Here is a 21,388-nt window from a genome sequence, read left to right on the forward strand (position 1 = left end):
ATATAGCCAAGTCGATGTTTGTTACCATTGTACTTGTGTCGAAATAAGTGACAGAGTACATTTTGCTCATCTTTAAGAAATAGGTTTTTCTTATTGTGTCATTTACTTGCTTGTGCCAGCACCAGAGCAGTGATGTGTGTCATGATTTTAGCACCTCTTTGAAGTCTGTGCCAAGTTTGTTGCTCAGTGTGGCTGGGACAGGTGAACCAAGCAAGGAGTTTGTAAGTAGGTGGAGATGGTGATGATCCTGCCTGAACTCAGCTGGGGCCATCTGCCAGTTTAAAGGATACAGACACAAAAGCTGAGGGAGCCATGACCTGGAGGTCTCAAGCAGAAGTAAACCTTAATTTTAGTTAACATTACTTATTTTTTTATCCATTCATTGTTAATTTCAAAGCAAGGACGCTTGTTGTTGAAAGTTTTTGATTTGATATTATAGTCGAGATCATTGTCAAATTTAGATGAGCAGAGAAATCTGGGATTGAGAATCTATATCAGACATTATTTATGACTATATGTACATTTGTAGGTGAACTGTATCTATTATTTATTCTGAAGTTTGCTTTTATTTATGATAAATAGAGAAATATCATGTTTCAGTTATCAATTGTCGAAGCTATTGTAAAGGGAATTGGTGGGGGGCCATGGGTCCGACAGGTCTCGCACCAGACTATGGGCACTCTTGCAACAAATCAGTCCTCACATTGTGCCTTCCAGGAACCATGACGTCACTGCCAGGGAGAAGTAGAAAGGTGCTGAAGTCCTGCCATACTGGCGCCCTCTATTGTTGATTAGCCCAATATGTGGACAATGCAGTCCTTACACGTCTCCCCCACTTAAAGAGGTTATTGTCCCTGATGGCCATAGTAACATAGATGCATACAATGTAAGTACAGTGCACTCCCGTTATAACGAAATGCTTGGGACCGGCAGTTTTCTTTCGTTATAACGAAATTTCGTTATAACCGAACAAATACAATATATAACGAAAACAAGGAAACCACGTATATGGTGTGCTGAATACTCATCATACACCGGAAAGCTATGTGAAATGTGATGGGATAACTGTATCATAATAATAAACACAAGTTCCCCTCAGAAACAGTACTGTGCGTGACACAAAGAGCGAACACACAGTGGTGTGAAGCGTTCACCCATGCAGAGACACAATAAATGCTTGTTCCGCTAGGCATTTTCGAAAGCAATTCGCATTTTGTTATAACGGAGCACATTTCTTTTGTTTTTCTTTGCCTGTGGCGCTCGGAAAAGACTTCGTTATAACGGAAATTTCGCTATAACCGTGTTCGTTATAAGCGAATTTTTTACCATAGACTTTAATGGTGATTATTTTGGGACCAGAAGATTTACTTCGTTATAACGAAATTTCATTATAACCATGTTCATTATAACGGGAGTGCACTGTATACTACATGAGATAACCAAACGGAATTGCAAAACCATTGATGGCCTTTCTGTATCGGCTCTTCAAGTAACAAAGTTGGCTCCCATGCGAAAAAGGAGCAGTTTTAAACCAGTTTGAAGATGAGCAAAATTCTTAAACATTGGTCCCTAGCCATTGCAACATCAGTAATCTGTTTTGAATGCAAGTTCCAATTCATACTGACCAGTTTTCTCACTGTTTGTGTGCATCATGACTGACAAGTGTAATAGACAATAGAGTAGTCACCAGTGTAATGATACAATCCAAAGGGAGGCAGGCGGCAATTCTTTTATCGTCGAAAGTGGGAAGGAGTCCCGTTGAGTCATGCTGTTGATGTGGATAATCTAGGCACAACCTAATTCTTGAGTCTCTTCCTTACCACAACCACAGAAATCGATCCTTTGTGTTAAGGCTCGCTACTGCACTGATCTCTGACATTTGGCCAGTTACAGGAGTTAGTCCTCAGTGCTGTTGCCTCTTGGTTTGCATATAGCTTTATGTACTTTATTGTATGTGGTAGGAACCTCCCCTCCAGGTCCACTGCATAGTCTCTACTGATCTCCTTTTGTTTCTGCTTCCACTCAAGAAAGTGGCACTGCAACTTCTCTGCCGGCATGTGATCTGACTATGAAGTCTCCAAAAATGTAAGGAGTTTCTCAATCTTTTTCAGCCCTCTTTGATGTATAATTAACTTCTAATTGTCGGCCATCTCCATGATAGTCCATAGGGAATGCTCGTGTGCTGGTCTTTAGGGATGGTATACCACATGAATGCATTCCTCGTAGCACTGACAAAATCTGCCCAAACTAACTACAAAACTTGTTTCGTATGTGGAACATGCTTCATACAATACACAGTCACTTCACAATGTTTCCACCAGAGATGTAGCAGTTTTATTAAGGTAGCGGTTTTTCATTGTCTACCGTAACTGTTGATTGCTGTAAAAGTGAAAATTTGCGCGGTGTTGAAATTTTCGCGCATTTCGCGCAACCAGAAACTAGCGTGAAAATAAAAGCATGCAAATATTTTTGCATGCCATACATTCCAGTGGTTGATGTCTTGATTCCGGGGAATTAAAAACACGCGAAAATCTTCTCACCCGGCCAAGCGCGAAAAATTAGTTGCGCGAAAATATCCTCTTTTACAATTACTATTGGATTGGAAGGAGGAACCACGCATGTAAATTTCATTTCCTGCTAGACAGGAAATTTGTATGATCCATGACCAACAAAGCAAAGTTGTCAGACTCCCAAGTTCCTTATTTTCAAATACTTCTGGCATTTTTTATCAAGACGAGAGATGAAAGGAAATACAGTACATGTATTATGTAAAGTTCATGTTCATTGTGATTGTGAATTACTTTGTGACTTGTGAACTTTGAAAGCAGTCACTTGAAACAGCAAGGATGCACATGTCTCTTTGAATGTTCCTGAACACTTGTACAGTATTTCAAAAGGAAAGCGAAATCTCAACAACAAAAACCCACAAAAACAAATTGTAGCTCTCTTTGGTAGAGAGAAGCAGTTTAATAAAACCTTGTCCTTTCACGTTTGCAAATTGTGTAATATGTGTTGTGTGTCATGTTCTTAGAGTTCAGTTTTGTTTTGTTTTTATTTTTATTTTTATTTTTAATGTGTGCAAGAAGAGCGAGGGTAGCCATGTGAAGTGCCATGCCCCGCCCACATAATTATCAGCCTGATGATAACACCAATCACTTCTTCCAGGTCTTGTAAAAAGTTTGTCTGCAGGGTTTGGGTAGCATGCACCATTAGCCTCCAGGAATATTGAGTTTCCATTTGTATCTGTTGCTATCAGGAGTACAGAGTTCAAGAGGGTAGTCTTCCTTTGCAGATCTATCAATCTTCATTATCTCTCATATTTATGATCATGCCAATGAGTACATGTATAAGTAATACTACAACACTTCAGTGCCTTCAGTCTGTATTATGATATGACCAAGATTAAAAAAAAGGGAAAAAAATGATTCAAAATTTCATACAATGGTATTTTCATTTTGTAGTGAATGTATTGATAGAATGGTACATGTTACTTTGCCTGCACAAATATGTGTGTGTGTGTGTGTACTTACAAAATATACACTCCAGAAATTTATTACCCAGGTACAATTGTATTCTAACAGGGTGGTATCAGATTTATATAAAGTAAATACAATCTAACACCCTCATTTATAAATGTATAAATATTACACAAACAAAAAATGAAAAACAAGCCATGTACACTTTTGTGTCATTTATTTCATTTCAAACTTCATTCCAGTCAATGCTAACCACATTGGAGCTGCAATTTCACTGGATCTTTTTTTTAATCTTAAATCAGCTGCTTGGAATTCTCAAAGAATTACATCTACAGTTGCGCAAAATAGCCAAAATTTCTTGTGACAAATCTTACTACATGAACATGCCCATCATCACTGTATTCTGGACAATGTACACAAGCTGATCAACACTGAACAAAAATTATGCAATTTTGTGCATAGCATACTTTGTATGCTAATTAGAACCATTATTATTGCAAATGTAAAATGAATACTGCCATTTTGGGACCATTATTACAAGCACCACACACATACACATACCAGACATCTTTTTAATTGGCAGCACATTCAATATCAAATAGTCATTGCGAACACTGGCGAACAGACATGTGACTATAAACGTGCTGTTGCACACTGGTGGGCAAAGAGTTTGCGCATTTTAGCAAGAAATGGCTAGCCATGCAACCAGGATTACGGTGTAAAAGTTTGCATCTACAACAAGCCAAAAGAAAATTGATCCCACAAATTTTCCAAGCGTCAGTAATTATTGGAAATAGGTACCGGTACGTTTAAAAATGATGGATTTCTGCCAATAAAAGAATTGCTCACTGTTCTATAAAAAAGATGACACATAGGTCTTTTCATGCATCAGTAGGAAAAATGTTCATGCAGTAATTATGGAATCTACTGGTACAGGTTGTAGTTTTAAAACAACTTTGTTGCACCTTGTGGGTGACAGATAAACAGTTACAGAGTTACATTTACACCTGATGCATTCAGACCTGTGCATCATTTGTATACGGTGTACTGTCATAATCCAATATTCACACATTTATCTCAATCTTTTCATGCACAGGCCAGTATCCTTTGCCTTGTTACAGTTGTATAATGTTATCCCAACCAGGCTCACACGACTTTGATGTCTGAGGTTTTTCAGCATAAAGTGTGGTAAGAATTTAAGTACAGGCAACTCACTGCTTATACTTTGATTTCAGTATCATGGAATGGATTGCAGAAATATGAACTTTTATGGATAATACAGCTTTGAACTTGTATAAGCCACTATTTGGATGAAGTGAGTTTGTTGTAGGATCTACCACGTAGGTTAAAGACTATAGTTATGTAGTGTACTGTTGAGTATACAAAGACTGCTACAATGCTACAAAGTACTTGCAATGTTTGGTAGTGGTTTGGCAGCAGTCAGTCAGTTGTGAACATTTCAGCAGCACCATGTATTTAGTGCAGTTTATCGAACTTGCTGGGATAGTGTCCTTTCTTAAATTACAAATTACAATTGTACATGCACTGGTCACTTGCTGTAAAATAAAGATCAATTGACATGAAGACATGCAAACAATTCCCCCATCTTTTTGATGATGACCAAATGACATTTTGGAAGACATTAACAATTAAATACAAGTACAAAATATTACATGTGTAATTCATTATCCTTTGTCCGGGTATAGTCTGAAATGATTAAAAAAAAGAACCACCAAAAACTTTCATGAAATATATGAAATTCAACAACGAACAAGACGATAATTACACTTCATTAAGGGGCATTCGATTTTTAGCAATACCTTACAAAGAAAAGAAGTTACACATTGTGATAATTATCAACCACACTGCTTGTGAGCATATGTACCAATCACTGTTAAAGTAAGGCATTAATACAACAGTGTATAAAACATGAGTTGACAAACTGTCTTCCTTTCATTACACAATCATGTAGTTAAATGATGACATTTTTATAAAGTCCCTACAATTTTCCTACCCAAAGAAGAGTTGTTCTGTTGGAATGTGGGTATTGGAGCATTTTTTATGAAACCAACTATCAGAACAGTAAGCCATTTATTTGTAAAGATCCAACACAAAGTCCTTGATGTGGTTACCAATCTCTATGGGTGAATCCTCTTGCAGGAAATGCAATCCTGCACACTCTACGACCTTTTGGTTCGGCCAATTCTGGGTTCCGCGCAAGATCCCCTTACTGAAAAACCCTGGCTTGCCATTGATGTACAGCTTGGGCAAGCTGGCCGACTCTCTGAGCCAGGCGTAATATGCAGAGACGATGGCAATGACATCATCGGGACCATCACCCACGATAGGAATCTCCCTGGGCCAGGTTAGGGTGGGGCGGCGGTCTTCTCCCGGAGTGGTGTATGGCTCCTTGTAGGCATCAAACTCCTCCGGCCGCAGCTCCCTCAGGATGGAATGCGGCAGGAGCAGCTCTACGAAGAGGTTCTTGTCCAGGATCATCTCCTCGCCGGCTTTGGAGCGTATTGCCTGGAACATATTTTTGGCGACCTCTGGAAAGCTGTCCCAGCCTGGAACAGGTCCCACGATGCTCTCCATGTGGACCAGACCAAGGAGACGGTCCTGGTGCTTGTGGCACCAGTGGAATCCAAGTCCAGATCCCCAGTCATGGCAGACTATTGTGATCTGCAGAAAGAGACCAGTGGTGCTTTCAGTATCAACTATACGACCTCAAACCTGCCTTACAGGAACCTGGTGGTCCGAGCATTAAATCTATGGGCATTTCAGAATTTAGTATGGAATGGGTTAAAAGTTCATTCTTGCTATAGAAAAGTTGTATGCTATTACTTAAGTGCACTGCGACATTATGCAGATGGTAATTACACTTCATAGTGGGTGTATTATCATATTCTATTTACATAATGTTTATGCTGAAAACATGAGCAAAGAAACACTCGCATGCACCCATAAATACAAATTACAATATACCATTACCAACTTGGTTTGTTTAAATATAAATTTTCATGACAATTATGCAACATTAAAGGGTTATAACATGTAATGTAGATGTGGAAGGAATTTATCCACTTCGAGTCAAAAGCTGCACAGGTAGAGCTAGAGGTTCAGAACATCCTATAAATACTTAGTTCAAAGTAAAACTTGTGCTTTGAAAGGCTAAATAAATCTGCAAAATAATTATTTTCTTGTGTTAGACCAATCTACTGGACATTGTCATTGTAACTTGTACCGGGCCTAGAAAAAAAAACTAGAAATGTCGCTATGGCGACTGGTATGCCTCCACCATAATGCATGATTCTCCTAATAGGTCTAGATAGTACATGTGGACAATGTGTGATTACATTTTTACAATATTGGCAAAATATTAAAATGACAAGTTCAGAGCTACCAAGTCTCACGCATTTAGGGCCTGTCTCACGATCTCACGCAGGGCACCCATTTTTCTCACACATCGGGTGAAGTCTGCAATTTGTGCCAAAAATAAGGAGTATAGCTCAAAGGATTCAAGTGATAGTTGCATTTTAAGGTATATTTCCCTTTCGTCTTTCAAAATTAGTAAAAAATAGTCACTTAAGTATGCACCAGATCGCATCATTAAGAGCTAATAATTCAAAAAAGCTCCCTACCATGGGAGGGGTGACACCCTCCTCGTTCGCGCGCGCATGCGCACGAGCGCCGAAACACCGAGGCATGAAAATCTCACTCATAAAAGTTTTTTGAACTTGGCATCTCTGCAAGTTTGTCACAAATGTATTGAATGTTCACCTTCCTTGGCCTAGGTTTAATTGGATGAATAGGAGAGCATGTATTTGGGGATTTAAGGACTTTAACTTGACTTTGACCCATGCATGTTTTATATGCATTGAGTAATTTTCAAGGTATGGAGAAAAGGTGCAATTTCTGTATTGATTAGTAAATTGTTACCATTTTCATCTGGCCTGTGACCCTAAAGTTCATTAGATAATCACTGTCAGGCAGAACATGCATAAATATGTAGTAAGTTTCAAGATAACTTGAGCCACTTCCGGGATGGAGGAAAAGGTTAGTTCAGCACTTTCACTTGATCTTTGACCTTTTGACCTTTGAACTTTCCAAAGAATCTCTATTAGGTTATAATGTATGCATACACCAAGTGTAAAAGAAAAAAATCCTGCTGGCATTGCACAAACATGAGGGAAATAGTAAAATTTTGAAGTGTTGTCCTTAACCTTTGACCTCTGACCTTTGACCCCAATGAACCCTAAATTGTCTAGTCACTGCCAATCAGTACATGTATGTTCCATGAAGATACCTTGAACAATTTCCAAAGTATGGAGAAAAAAGTGAAGTTTTACTATTTTTACTTGACCTTTTTACCTTTGACCTCATGACCCCAAACTTTCACCAGAGAATCTTAATTGGATAATACATGTGTACACTAAGTTTCAAGAAAATATCTTCAGGCATTGCATAGATATGGTGGAAATAGTGAAATTTTATGTATTTGACCTTGACCTTTTGCCATTTGACCTTGACCTATAGTATTCACATTTGACCTTGAGCATGTGCACCCAAAATTTGATAGTGAGATAGGCACAACTTCACCCCCTATAATACACATACATGCCAAGTTTCATTAGGATACCTCAAAAGGTATTTTTGCTCAATACGCTGTCCACAAAATTCAGTACGGACGGACGGACGGACGGACAACCCCAAAACATAATGCCTCCGGCACCACTTCGTGGCGGAGGCATAAAAATACCTCAGGCCCCTGAAAGTCAATTGCTTTAGAATTCTTAAGTAGACGTTTATATACCTTCTGAGGCAGATTCATCAAATCAAACCACGCAGACAGGTACCGGTACTGATCAACAAAGCGATAGGAATGGTTAGCCAACTTGCTGGACCGCCCCATGCCCATGAGGTCCGGCGCCAAACACCGGGCGAACGGCTGCACTTGCGGCATGACATTTCTCCAGAGATACGATGACGTTGGGTTCCCATGTAAGAATACGACAGCATGCCTGCTATTCAGTTGATTGGGATCAGAATCATAGTAAGACATAGTCTCGCCGAGGACTTTAATTTTCTTACACTTTCCCCACCATTCATCAGCAGTAACGAGACGTACGGCCGACCCGGCCTTTTCGGCGACTTGCCGGACAGCGATGCGCCCGTTGGCCGGTGCAAGTCTGCCAAATTGCAAGTGGCCGACTACTGTTTGAAGCCTGTTTTTCGCATCTTCTGCCATCTTCGAATGATCAAAATCAGCCTTATGCCTTCATGTACGTCCTCCACACATGTATCTGAGCTGAGACAGCTGTCCTGTGATGTGAATAACAACCTGCTTCGTAGCTCGGCCTCCGGGTTTCTCTTGGTAAGCTGTCTGAGCCAGCTAGCTGTATCAAAGATCGTACACGATCGATCGCGAGTCCGAGGTACGATCTTTGGCTGTAGGGAGCTGTATACAAACGTGTCATACTTTCGGTACCCGTACGTTACCACACCAGTGCAGCATCAGCAGCCGCCAGCCAGCAGCAGGTTGATGGCGTTCCGTAGTGTCACGTACCGCTACTTAGTGGTCGCTCGATCCTCGAGGGCAAAGGCCAGGCGCAGGCACGTACGTACAATGTATAATATGTCGCAAGCAAAGAGCTCTTCAACATGTACTTTATCAGTTGAGGATGTTTGACGATCGAAGCCAATCTTAAAAGTTTAGATGAACTCTGACTGATAGCTATAGGCCTATTGTCACTGGTTTCCTTGTTTAGTTTATACAATGCCTACAGATCTGGGGCATTTCATGAAGCATTTTGTCAGACAAATTTGCTCTCAGTCAATCAGTTGCAAGAATTTCTAGCTTGTAGTGTAACAGTTAGTCAGAAAAATATCGGACCAAAACGCTTCATGAAATGCCTCCCAACTGAATCCACTTCAAAATGTAATAACAAAGGCGCTGAAGATTTTTAGCTCACCCATCACCGCAGTATATACCGATATATCAGGGGCGGATCCAGGAACTCCGTAAAGGGGGGGGGGGGGGGGGTGGGCGCAAACAATATTTCTGGTGTTACTTCCGGGTTTCATCTCTTTTTCTTTCTTTTTTTCTTTTTATTTCTTTTGTTTTAACATCAAATAGTGAGGGGGCGCGTGCCCCGGTGCACCCTTTCTGGATCCGCCACTGAATATGCTACCGTATTTTATTTCCTTCCACCAAGGAGGATAAGTTTTTGCCTGCATACTACACCGTATGTGATGTAGGATATGTGTTTGTTTGCAATATAAAAAAAAAAGTGTTATGAACGGATTTGGAGTAAGTTTTCAGGAAAACTTGAATCAGTATGGGCGTCACGGGGGGGGGGGGGTGCAAACGCACCCCCCCCCCCCAAAAAAAAAAAGGGGGGAGGGGAAATGCCACTTCAGTCTGCGAGCGACTTCAACGCCGGACGCTAAATATAATTATTCCTTTGTATACTTTCCTTTTTATTTTGCACCAGGGACACCCCCCCCCCCCCAAAAAAAAAAAAAAAATAAATAAATAAATAAAAAATCAAAAAAACTCAAAAAAAAAATCAAAAAAAAAAAAAAAAAAAAAAAAAAAAAAAAAAAAAATGCACCAGGGCTCTGGCAGCACTGATGTTCCAATGACACAAGGAATGGTGATCCAGATCACCATCTGGACTCAGGAATTGTTTGCGAGAGTGGGTGAATCACGGTAGATTAGTTAAGGTACATACTGTATGTATAAAGGATATAGAATTTGCCTGGATGCGCTCTCTTTCGCATGAGCAGCATCTTTCGAGTACATGAATCACATCACACAGTAGGATACAGTGAACTTATACTCATTTTCCTTTTAATAGTTGATGATTTAGGACCTATTCAGGGCCATACTTAGACCACCCAAGGAAATTCAAGAGATAGAGTAGTTCCAGATGGTTTTTTTTTTTTTTTTCCAACAGGGGCGGATTTAGCACATAGGCCTGTTGTGCTATGGGGTGACTCAATGACGATGGGTCATGACCAAAACAAACAAACAAAAAAAGTCTGGCACATATAACAGTACTTCACTTTTTTTTTTTGCTCCCTTACACTTCTCTCCCTAAATCCACTGACACACAAACACACACACACACACACACACACACACACACACACACAAAGGAGCCCAAGAGGGGGGGGGGGGGTTCAAAAACCTTTAGTCAAAACCTTACAATAAAATTGGTATAGCTAGAAAGCCAGCTGCATGATGGAAAAATATCTTGAGAAACTTTATTTTGATGTTTGAGTGCACTCAAGTACATAGGAGATACAGTAAGACATTCAGAGCTACCAAGTCTCACGCATTCTGAGTGAGACTCAAGCATTTAGGGTCTGTCTCACGATCTCTCGCATGACACCTATTTTTCTCACGCATCTGGCAAAGTCTGCAACTTGGGCCTACAATAAGGAGCATAGCTCAAAAGATTAAAGCGAAAGTTGCAATTGAAGGTATATTTTCCTTTTGTCTTTCAAAATACGTACAAAATAGTCACTTTAGTATGCACCTGATCACGTCATTAAGAGCTAAAAATTGAAAAAGCTTCCTACCGTGGGAGGCCACAGAGGGCCCACACCCTCGCTCGCGCGTACATTCGCTCGCCGAGATGCCGAATCATGAAAATCTCACTCATAATTTTTTTTTGAACTTGGCATCCCTGGACATTCTACACGTAAAGTCAATTCTACAATGATAGCATGCTGAAAAAAAAAGTTTCAATTTTCAAATAAATGTACTCGTAGATATCAAATTTACTTTTTTCAGCTGAATCACACACTCTCATGTGCATATTTCTTAGCTTTGATTCCCCTCACTTTTGTAATGGTTCCCATTATGGAGAATCAGACACAATTTGTATACATAAGTATAAATTTATGCTTGTAAAATGAAAATAATGCCTCGTTTTGATTTATGTAAATTTAGCATCAGGGAATATTGTAAGGAAAATTTATTGCAAGAAATAATCATAAACTGCAAGTGTTTCAGAAAAAATAATGGTGTCTATTTGGACACCTGTTTTCTTGATACATTATGTATGATGAGATGGTCTGAGTCATATTTCATTGTCTGTTTTTAAAGTGCTTTGTTTGAAATAGTACATGTATACAGTAGTATGATGTGTTATGTGTTTAGATAAATATATGTTTGAGTTAGAATAATAAATATGTCAGTGGGAAGGAAACACACACACACACACACAAACACACACATACACAAGCTTAAGTGTGTAGACAACAGTAGACGTATAGAAAGAGAGAGAGAGAGAGATACTGTAAAAGTGGTTTCTTTCGCAGTGGTTTTATTTTCGCGCTTTGAGGTTGAACCGCGAATTTAACATCACGCGAAAATGTTTTGAACTCGTTGCTTGTACAACGCTATCATTACCGATCGCGAATTTAAACACACGCGAACAAGTCCGCACCAATGGAAACGCGAAAGTTTCTGTACGCGAAAGAAACCACTTTTACAGTACAGAATGCTTTACAGCATATTCCAGAACATTATACCTTCCACAGAGGAGAAAGGACAGCAATGCAAATTTGGTAGATTGACATAAGATGTAATATATATTGTAATATTTCAATCCTTGAAATAAACACAGAAATGTGTAAACTTGCAAAGCATCACCTGGAATGACTCTGTAGTGAACATCTATAAGCATTTACGTGTATTTAATACTGTAATCACATTCTTTTTCTGTGATGCTTTTCATTTAGATACATTCATCTTCCACATGATGTCATCATCAATTCATTAGTTTACATCATGTAAAAAAAATGTGAAAACATAGACTGCTCTTGTTGATACAGTAGAATACTTTAACTTGATTAGATATAAAATCTCTTTAAAAAAAAAAACACAGAAAAGATGGATCACTACTTATTTCTTAAAGAGTGTAAATCTAGATCCAACATTCAACTTGCCTCAAGACTGTATTACATTATTCCATGAGTGAAATACTGTTACATATCTACAAGACAGTTGCAGTATATAATTATTAAAAAAAAAACAAAAAAAAAAACAAAAAAACCCTCAGTCTATTAAGACATGGAAATTTTTCAAGCCAGATGCATTTGACTGATATGCTGAGATGTACACTGTAGCATGCAGCATTTGATTCATTTACAATATATAGAAGCTCACATATTGAACCTACTTTGTATTCACCTTCATTATATTCTGGCAAATATCCAGAAAGTTTTGCTTTGAACCTACTACCTCCATGCATCAGATTTTATCTTGACAAATACCACACATCTTTTCTCTTTTATTAAAAAAAAAAAATCAGGCCTTTCAGCAGCAAATTGGATAACATTTATGTCCAATGTTGTATATTTTTATGTTAATGTGTAGACTAAATTTGCAATTACATTCAACTCCAACCCCATAATATTTTCATAACTCTGACACGCATCTATAACTGCACTTCTTATACCTACCAAGTTTGATGAAAGAGCATACATATTTGAGTAGCTGTTCAAACAATGACATGCAAAAATTTCCCCTTTACCTTTGAACCTAGATTCTCAGTGAGTAAACATCACTTTATATATTCATCTCGGCACATACTGACATATATATATGTACGGTAATACTTTATCCTAAGCTGGCCTGCACTGAGCTGATCAAATATTTCATGAAAACTTCTACAGTACTAGCTTTCATGTATCATGTATGAGAACAGAAATTCACGCAGATTGGGCCGTCACATTTTAGCTGTTTAAGACATTGAACATACAGTATCACATTCATTACAATTTGAACATCTGCACATCAGTACCATACACAAAACTCCATATACCTGCCAAATTGCAAGAAATAAGCTTCCATTTGGCCATTGAATTAATGAGTGGTCAGCTCTGCCACTGATTAACCAATGCTGTAAATCTTTGCTACCTTGGCAAGCAAGCTGCTCCATCCCTATCAACAGTTTGACCCCAAAAGGCACTAACCCCTAAGTATGGTTACAGCAGAGGTCCTAGTGATGCTACATTGACCATCAACTGCAACAACTTAACCTTTTGACTCAATTGTCACATGGAAAGTACATTAAACACAACATATTCTGAGGAAGTGCTCTTCAGGAATCAAGATCACATTTAATTCCATCATGATTTTGGTCTCTTCTGAGGAATACCTCAAATACAGACACAATTTATTTCAGATATGTTTGGAAAGAAAACTGCATAAGTTCTGAAATCTACTGCTCATGAATACAGTACATGCCAAAACCATCTTTAAGAACAAATTATTGTTTCACAAATTACTCATCTTATGATGGACATCTCACTCAACAAACTGAAAACAAAAAGGCACTGTCGTCATCATCAAAACACTTTCACTTGTAAAGATCCGACAAAAAGTCCCTGATGTGATCCCCAATTTCTATGGGCGAATCTTCCTGAAGGAAATGCAGTCCAGCAGCTTCAACAATTTTCTGATTGGGCCAGTGCTCAGTGCCTTTCTTGATGCTCTCGCTGAAGAAGCCTGGTGTGGCGTGGATGAAGAGCTTTGGTAGATCTGCAGATTCCTTCAGCCAAGCATAGTAGGCTGCAGCAATGGCAATGACATCATCAGGACCATCCCCGACGATGGGGATCTCTCTTGGCCATGTCAGGGTGGGGCGTCTGTCTTCTCCCGGAACTTTGAAGGGCTCCACAAAGGCATCCATCTCTTCCTTCCTCAGCTCCCGCTGCATGGAGCGAGGCAGGAGCAGCTCCACAAACATATTTTTATCGAGAACCATCTCCTCCCCTGCCTCCGAGCGCAATGCCTTAAAAATGTCCCGTGCAATATCTGGAAATCTGTCCCATCCAGGAACGGGAGCGATGACACTTTCCATGTGAACAAGGGCTTCCAGGCGATCACGATGTTCGTTACTCCAGTGGAAGCCCAGCGCCGAGCCCCAGTCATGGCAAACAATGCTGACCTGTGGACAGAAAAAGCAGGATTGTGTTACAGTTTCAATTGACATAGTAGCCTAACAGGTGAGCCCTGTCTCTCCATGGAGATGGCAATTTTGAAGGGAATGTGTTTACAGACAATTTGGTTAACATTTTTTATCCGGAACACTCATTTTATAATGAACATGGTTAATAATAAGATCAAATATAACTCTCATTTACACAAAGTGTACACCAAATTAAAGATGTAGGTCCCAAACTTATTGTCTATTTTAGTTGTTTGGCTACTGTATTTATGACAAAATTTCGATATAACGAAGGAAAACTGCCAGTCCCGAAGATTAAAATGGGAGTTGCCTGTAACATGCACTCTTTTTTTCATCCAAATTTCATCATCCAAATCAATCACATCATGCGGTACCTAGTTTCACTTGTTGATAATATTATCAAAGGCAACAAGGCCAGGAAAGATATTCATGGAAACAACAGGTGTTGTAGTGAGCTCATTAGTCTCTTCAAATCAGATGCATAAGACGCAAGTGCTCACTATTTGCTTTTTCAAAACATATGTACACACCCTCGACTGCCTCGAGTACACACCTTTGAAGGCAGGTTAACCCGGTCGAACCAGGCAGACAGGAATCTATAGTGATCGACGAAGCGATACGACAGGCTTGCGAGCTTGTTGGATCTGCCCATGCCGATGAGGTCGGGAGCCAGACAACGAGCAATAGGCTGAACTTGAGGTACGACGTTCCTCCAGAGGTACGACGAGGTTGGGTTCCCGTGGAGAAACACGACTGCTCGATCACTTTCGCGTTGATCGGGGTCGGAGTCGTAGTACGACATCTGTTCGCCCATGACATTCACTTTGGAGCATTTCCCCCACCATTCTTCGGCTGTCACTAGCGGTATCGTGGATTGGTGTCGCGCCCGAACTCCACCTGTCGCTGGTAGGTGCACGCTGAGAAGTCGACCCACATGCACACGACCAACAACGGCAACGGATTTGAGAACACTTACGGCTCGGATAGACATCATGCCTGTCGAATTTATACTTTTTATAGATTGTACCACTACCACTGGCTATCAGGTATTAACCTGTGTGAAATGATGGCTTGCTCGCTGTTTCTTAGAATCGCACAAATTGTGATTTTCGTGCTTTCCACCTGTGTCTACTCTTCAGCAGTCGACATCACAGTAGTGCAATGCGTAGTTCAGTTTGTATCTCTAGCTAGCTAGCTGCGCACATTACACACGTACGGAGCTAGCAGTGAATGGGCCAGTAGTGGGGAACCCTGGGCATCATGGTATCTTCAAAGAGTAAAAAGATTGAGAAAAAGGAGCGTTGTGACTATTGTTCACTTCTCACTATAATAGGCTCCAAGAAAGTTTGTCAGCTCCATCGCTAAGCTAGAAAAGCACTTTATGGCATGTTGGTCAAGGATAAAAAGTTACAGCTCTCTGTGGACACACAGTGCTACCTATTTGATCATCTTGTTTTACCTGTTTTACTCTATGGTTGTGAAGTCTGGGGTTATGAGTGCATAGACCATGAAATTGAAATTTTCCATAGGAAATTCTTAAGAAAAAATTTGCGTGTGAACAAATGTACTCCCGGTTGTATGGTTTATGGTGAAACTGGACGTGGAGTAATTTTGAACCATATTAAATGTCGAATGATTGGATTCTGGTTGAGATTAGTCAAGGGAAAAGAAACCAAACACTCATGTACAATTTTCAAATTTCTGCTGCATTTACAAGGAGACATGCACTCCCCGTCAAAATCACAATGGTTATTATTTATCGCAAATATTTTTTATTATGCAGGGCTAGGGAATGTGTGGTTAGCACAGGGGGTGGATTTAGTGCTGCATGGATTTCACACACCTCAAAAGTTAGACTTTTTGATATGTTTATTCAAGAGTGGAGAGCAGCAACATGGTCAAATAGAATCTGTACAAATTATAGAATGTTTAAGGATAACTTGGTGTTAGAGAAGTATTTACAGGTCTTGTGTAAGAAAGATTATATTACGTTAAGTAAATTCAGATGTAGATTTAATGGATTACCCGTTAATAAGGGCAGGTTTGATGCAAGCTTGACAGATGAATTGCATTGTGCTCTCTGTTCATCCGACGATACAGGGGATGAATTTCATTATATTTTTGTTTTTCCCTTTTTCAACAAAGAGAGATTATTGTATTTACGAAGTAGCTTGACGGCCAGTAGACCAAGTGCATTACATATGGCCAAATTATTCAATTCAACTAATGCTTGCCATTTGAAAAAACTAGCCAAATTTGTCAGAATTATTATGTTTCAGTTCTCTTCAATACCAAAGAAGAAAGACAGTATTTTTGTAGAAAGTAAAGTAGATGTGAATGTTTGTACACGTAGTGGTAGAGTAGTTAAACGTCCTTTACGCCTTGTTTTGTAAACATATTTATTCATATCTGTTATTTTCACATGTACATGTACATTATCACTTATATTTTTGTATTCATAATATTGTAAATATGTTTGCACTCTCATACCCCGAGAGGGGGTCGATAGAGTCAATAAAATCTTACAAATCTTACAAATCTTACGCCCGACGGAAATAGTCGTAATTTCCAAACTGCAAAATCTGCTTTTGTTGTATCGCTCAGCGTGATACTGATCCTCATAATTTTAAACATTGTAGGCCCTATATTATTTATCTTGTCGATCTTGAACCGCGCCGGAACTCTTCTGTTTTTTTTTTATGCCTCCGCCAACGAAGTGGCCGGAGGCATTATGTTTTCGGGTCGTCCGTCCGTCCGTACGTCCGTCCCGTTTTGTTTTTGTCGCTATCTCAAGAACCTTGAGGTGGTTTTGCATCAAACTTGGTATGAGGGTATATCCTGGGGGATGATACTTTGTTTGGATTTTAGGGTCACGGGGTCAAAGGTCAAAGGTCACAGGTTAATTTGTGAAAAAAGGTTGAAATTTCATGTTTTTCTCCATATCTCGCAAATGGTTCAAGGTATCTACCGTGGGAGGGGGATCCCCCTCCACACCCTCCCTCGCTGAGGTTCTCACACCGTCACATAATGTACGCCCGTATGTTATAATCATACTCCTTCGCACTGAATTTTTCACTTTGTTTAATTCCCTATAAATTTGTTTTTAAATGCTCTAAACGCGATATACTCTTTATACTCTGTATTTACAAAAAGTTCCTACCACGGGAGGGGGATGTCCCCTTCCCACACCCTCGCCGAAGATCTCACACCGTCACAAAATGTATCCCCCGTATGTTATGATCATAGTCCTTCCAATGATTTTTATATGTTAATTCCCTTGAAATTTGCTTTTAAATGCTCTATGATACAGAGTATAAAGAGTATATCGCGTTTAGAACATTTAAAAGCAAATTTCTAGGGAATTAAACAAAGTGAAAAATTCAGTGCGAAGGACTATGATTATAACATACGGGCGTACATTATGTGACGGTGTGAGAATCTCAGTGAGGGAGGGTGTGGGAGGGGGGATCCCCCTCCCACTGTAGGGTCTTTTTGTAAAAGCAGAGTACACAAGTCGCGTTTATAGAGCATTTAAAAGCAAATTTCTACGAAATTAAAGGGATAGTACAGTTTTGGTTGAGATGAAAATTGAGCTTTTAAATTTTTGCAAGATACCAAGAAAACTCTTATGATATAGTACAGAGCATACCATTTTAAGAGGAATTCAAAGTTTATTTGATGAAAATCGGGTTTGGAATAACTGAAACATTCAAAAACAAAGAAAAACAAAGCGATCGTTACAAAGTGTGGGTCCCACACTTTACTGGAATTGCTCTTTTTTGATATCTCAGCCATTTCAAAACCAATTTTCAACAAATAAACATTGAATTCCTCATAAAATTGCATGCTCTTTTATATTTTATATGACATTTCTCATTATCCCACCTGAAAATGGTAGAAACCGGAAATTAGGTCTCAACCAGAACTGTACGATCCCTTTAACAATATAAAAATCAGTTGGAAGGACTATGATCATCACATACGGGGGTACATTTTGTGACGGTGTGAGATCTTCGGCGAGGGAGCGAAGTGACCGAGCGGGGGAGGGTGTGGGAGGGGAATACCCCCCCCCCCCTCCCACGGTAGGGATTTTTCGTAAATACAGAGTATAAAAGTGGCATTTATAGAGCATTTAAAAGCAAATTTCTAGGGAATTAAACATAATGAAAATTCAGCGCGAAGGACTATGATTACAACTTATGAAAACTCTTCATTTTACTATAACTACGGGCAGAGGGAGCGAGTCACTTTGCCATTCGTCTGAAATGTATTCATTAAAAGCTTAAGGATCACATTGTTCGAGCAATAAGAAATATTCTTATATTAGAAAGCAGAGAAGAAAAGGAAAAATGTAAGGTTTACTAATGGTATGTTTCAACGGGCACACTCGAGGACGAGAGGCTACCATGTATACACTTAATTTACTCATAGGTTGATATTACTGTTTACAGATATAATAATGTATAAATTATATAGTGTATTTTCAGTTATGGAATTGACAACTGTAGACAAGAAAAATGCCTTTGTTGTTCGTTTTGGTCTTTAAATAATTGATTAATTATTTGTTACAGGGGGCACTTTGCGGGCAAAAACTCGTTTTGCCCCCAACATTTTATTTGGGGGGCCCTTGGGGGCCCTCCCGGCGCCCTTGCCTGTGTTAGAACAACAACAACTACAACAAAGCCCTCCCAAACATGACACATTTATCATTACCATTATCATTACATGTGTCATTCCGTTATTATATCTTTTCACTGCCCCTCCCCCCCCCCCCGAGATTTTTACAGGTCTAACCTTAAGGGAAAGTTTCCCCCAATACATGAACATTGAGTGAGTGGAGCAATGTTAGTGGAAAACACCAGCGAGGTTTGAGGAAAATTCGACAATCCGTTCGGAAATTATGAATCTTAAAGTTTTGGTGCCACCATCACTGGATGAGAAGACTACCATAAGTGCAGTTCATGGTGTCACGGCATAACGAACATTATGAAATGCATAAAAAGAATCCTGGAAAAATACTTAATGTTCTAGCATGATGCAAAAGCAATAGACTTGCCTATGGCACCTTCCTCCTTCCTCTTTTAGAAAGCAAGTGGTATTATATTACCCCATGCATTATCTCGGTAACAAGTCCAATGAATAAATATACCTTACAAACGTCACAATCTCTTGTATTTTTTTTAATGCTGCGATGGCTACACCAGAAATTCAGGAATCATTACTTTTGAACGGATTGTCTTATTTTCTTAAAACTTTGCTGAACTATTCAACTAAAAATGGTTAATTCAATGCACATGTATATTTTGAAGAAACTTCCCCGGTAACTTTATTAAGTAATAAATCTTTTAATCATCTAAACTCCTTAAGGAATGATTCACGTTCAGATTTTAAGACTCTGTGACCTTTATAAGGCTCTATTTATATTTTTCTCATGTTTCTGACAACTCTTTGTTTGATTTCCAGTTTGAAATAGGCTTGTAAAATGCATGCATAAAGGTATTCTTACGTGCCCATGAAATGTCAGATGCTTTAAAATTCTTGTTTATATGGCAAAAATCACTTCTTATGTAGATTCATCGAATCCCACCAAGCAGACAGGTAGGTCGACAAAGGACTGGTTTGTCAACTTGATCGAACCCTAAACAAAGTAGATGGTCATGGGTCATGTACGACTATTCTTCTGTTGGCTAGGATCAGTTATGTCAGATACACTCTCGGCGAGGACTTCAATTTGCTTAACACTCCCCCACCATTCATCCGTGGTATAACGAAAGGAAGGTCTTACAGCCGTCGATCCCGTCCATTTCGGCGACTTCCCCGTCCGTGCTTGCCGGACAGCGCAATTTAGGTACTCGATGGCCAGTGACGTCTGTGAAAGTCCTCCAAAGTTGCAAGTGGTCGACTGCTATTCGATGCTCGCCTTTCGTCAGTCACCGTCATACCCCTGGACTCGAGCAGAACCGATTGACTGATCGCAGCATTATCATGATCATGATTTCATGTAGGTCTACACCATCCACATCAAAACACCCGAGACAATGTTACAAGCCGGCCGGCTGGCTGTTTCGATATTTACCTCAATCATAGGTTTGCGCGACTACTGGTCTCTATGTTTGTAGAGAACGTACATGCTCCTTGTCCATGCTCCACACAAATCCAGTCAGTGAAACGCGATATATTTCTGCCGGGCTTTTTCCTCTCTTGCTGCTTCCCCCACTAATAGCATTATTTTCAGTCCTTGCTAGAAAGAAGAAACTTTGATGTGGATGTTCACTAGACAGGGCCCTGAGACTGGATGTATAAACTGCATCCAAAATGTCCGATTCAATTAAAATTGCCAAGGTCAGATACTAATGCAACGCAAAAATTTGTTGAAGAAGCACAATATTGCGCCTATGCCACCATCATTTTCTTGTAGAAATCATTTTAAGAGAAATGCATTAATTTAAGAAGATAAAGAATTAATATTCCAAACACTGAGTATATTTTGTCCATTGTCTCGGGTCTTTGTCATGTAATTAATTGTCAACTACTCCGATGCAGAAGCGATCGTCAGCTACAAATTTCTGTTTGTCTCCACTTCCAACTTCGCCCTCAACCTTACGTTCTTTTCTTTTCTTTTTCTTTTTTCTCTCTTTATCTCTCATTTCTTATTTCTGAGGGGAACAGTAATACTGACTTCACAGCTGTCTAGATTCATGGGAAGAATGGTGCCTCCGAAAGCTTTAGTAATGCTGAAACAAGAGTAGGTAGTGATTTATATATAACTAATACTTTTACAGATGTTCTGCGTAAATGGTGACTCGACACTGCTTGACCCTGCAATTGTTGTTCTCTGTTCAATCCACATATGGTTTTGTTTACATGATTTCTCTCACTAAGAGAGTTATTGTCGAAAAACGGAAATGAATTTGCTTTGAACTG

The 21,388-nt window shown here is 39.4% G+C and overlaps 2 protein-coding genes across 2 annotated transcripts; both read right to left on the reverse strand.

Moving 5' to 3' along the window:
- Positions 1–5,304: 5,304 nt before the first annotated feature.
- Positions 5,305–8,891, reverse strand: LOC139737476 (coelenterazine h 2-monooxygenase-like). Its single transcript, XM_071648151.1, has 2 exons — positions 8,290–8,891; positions 5,305–6,158 (listed from the first exon to the last, which is right to left on the reverse strand). The coding sequence occupies exons 1-2, from the start codon at positions 8,722–8,724 to the stop codon at positions 5,568–5,570; spliced, it is 1,026 nt and encodes a 341-aa protein (XP_071504252.1). The 5' UTR covers positions 8,725–8,891; the 3' UTR covers positions 5,305–5,567.
- A 3,896-nt stretch (positions 8,892–12,787) lies between these two features.
- On the reverse strand, positions 12,788–15,679 carry LOC139737414 (coelenterazine h 2-monooxygenase-like). Its single transcript, XM_071648089.1, has 2 exons — positions 15,018–15,679; positions 12,788–14,443 (listed from the first exon to the last, which is right to left on the reverse strand). Exons 1-2 carry the CDS (start codon positions 15,456–15,458, stop codon positions 13,853–13,855), a joined length of 1,032 nt encoding a protein of 343 aa, XP_071504190.1. The 5' UTR covers positions 15,459–15,679; the 3' UTR covers positions 12,788–13,852.
- Between the last annotated feature and the right edge of the window lie 5,709 nt (positions 15,680–21,388).

The sequence above is a fragment of the Diadema antillarum genome, unplaced genomic scaffold (assembly GCF_040938485.1).
Source record: "Diadema antillarum isolate AM-2024a unplaced genomic scaffold, OU_Dant_1.0 seq00000693_RagTag, whole genome shotgun sequence".
Classification (NCBI taxonomy): Eukaryota; Metazoa; Echinodermata; class Echinoidea; order Diadematoida; family Diadematidae; genus Diadema; species Diadema antillarum.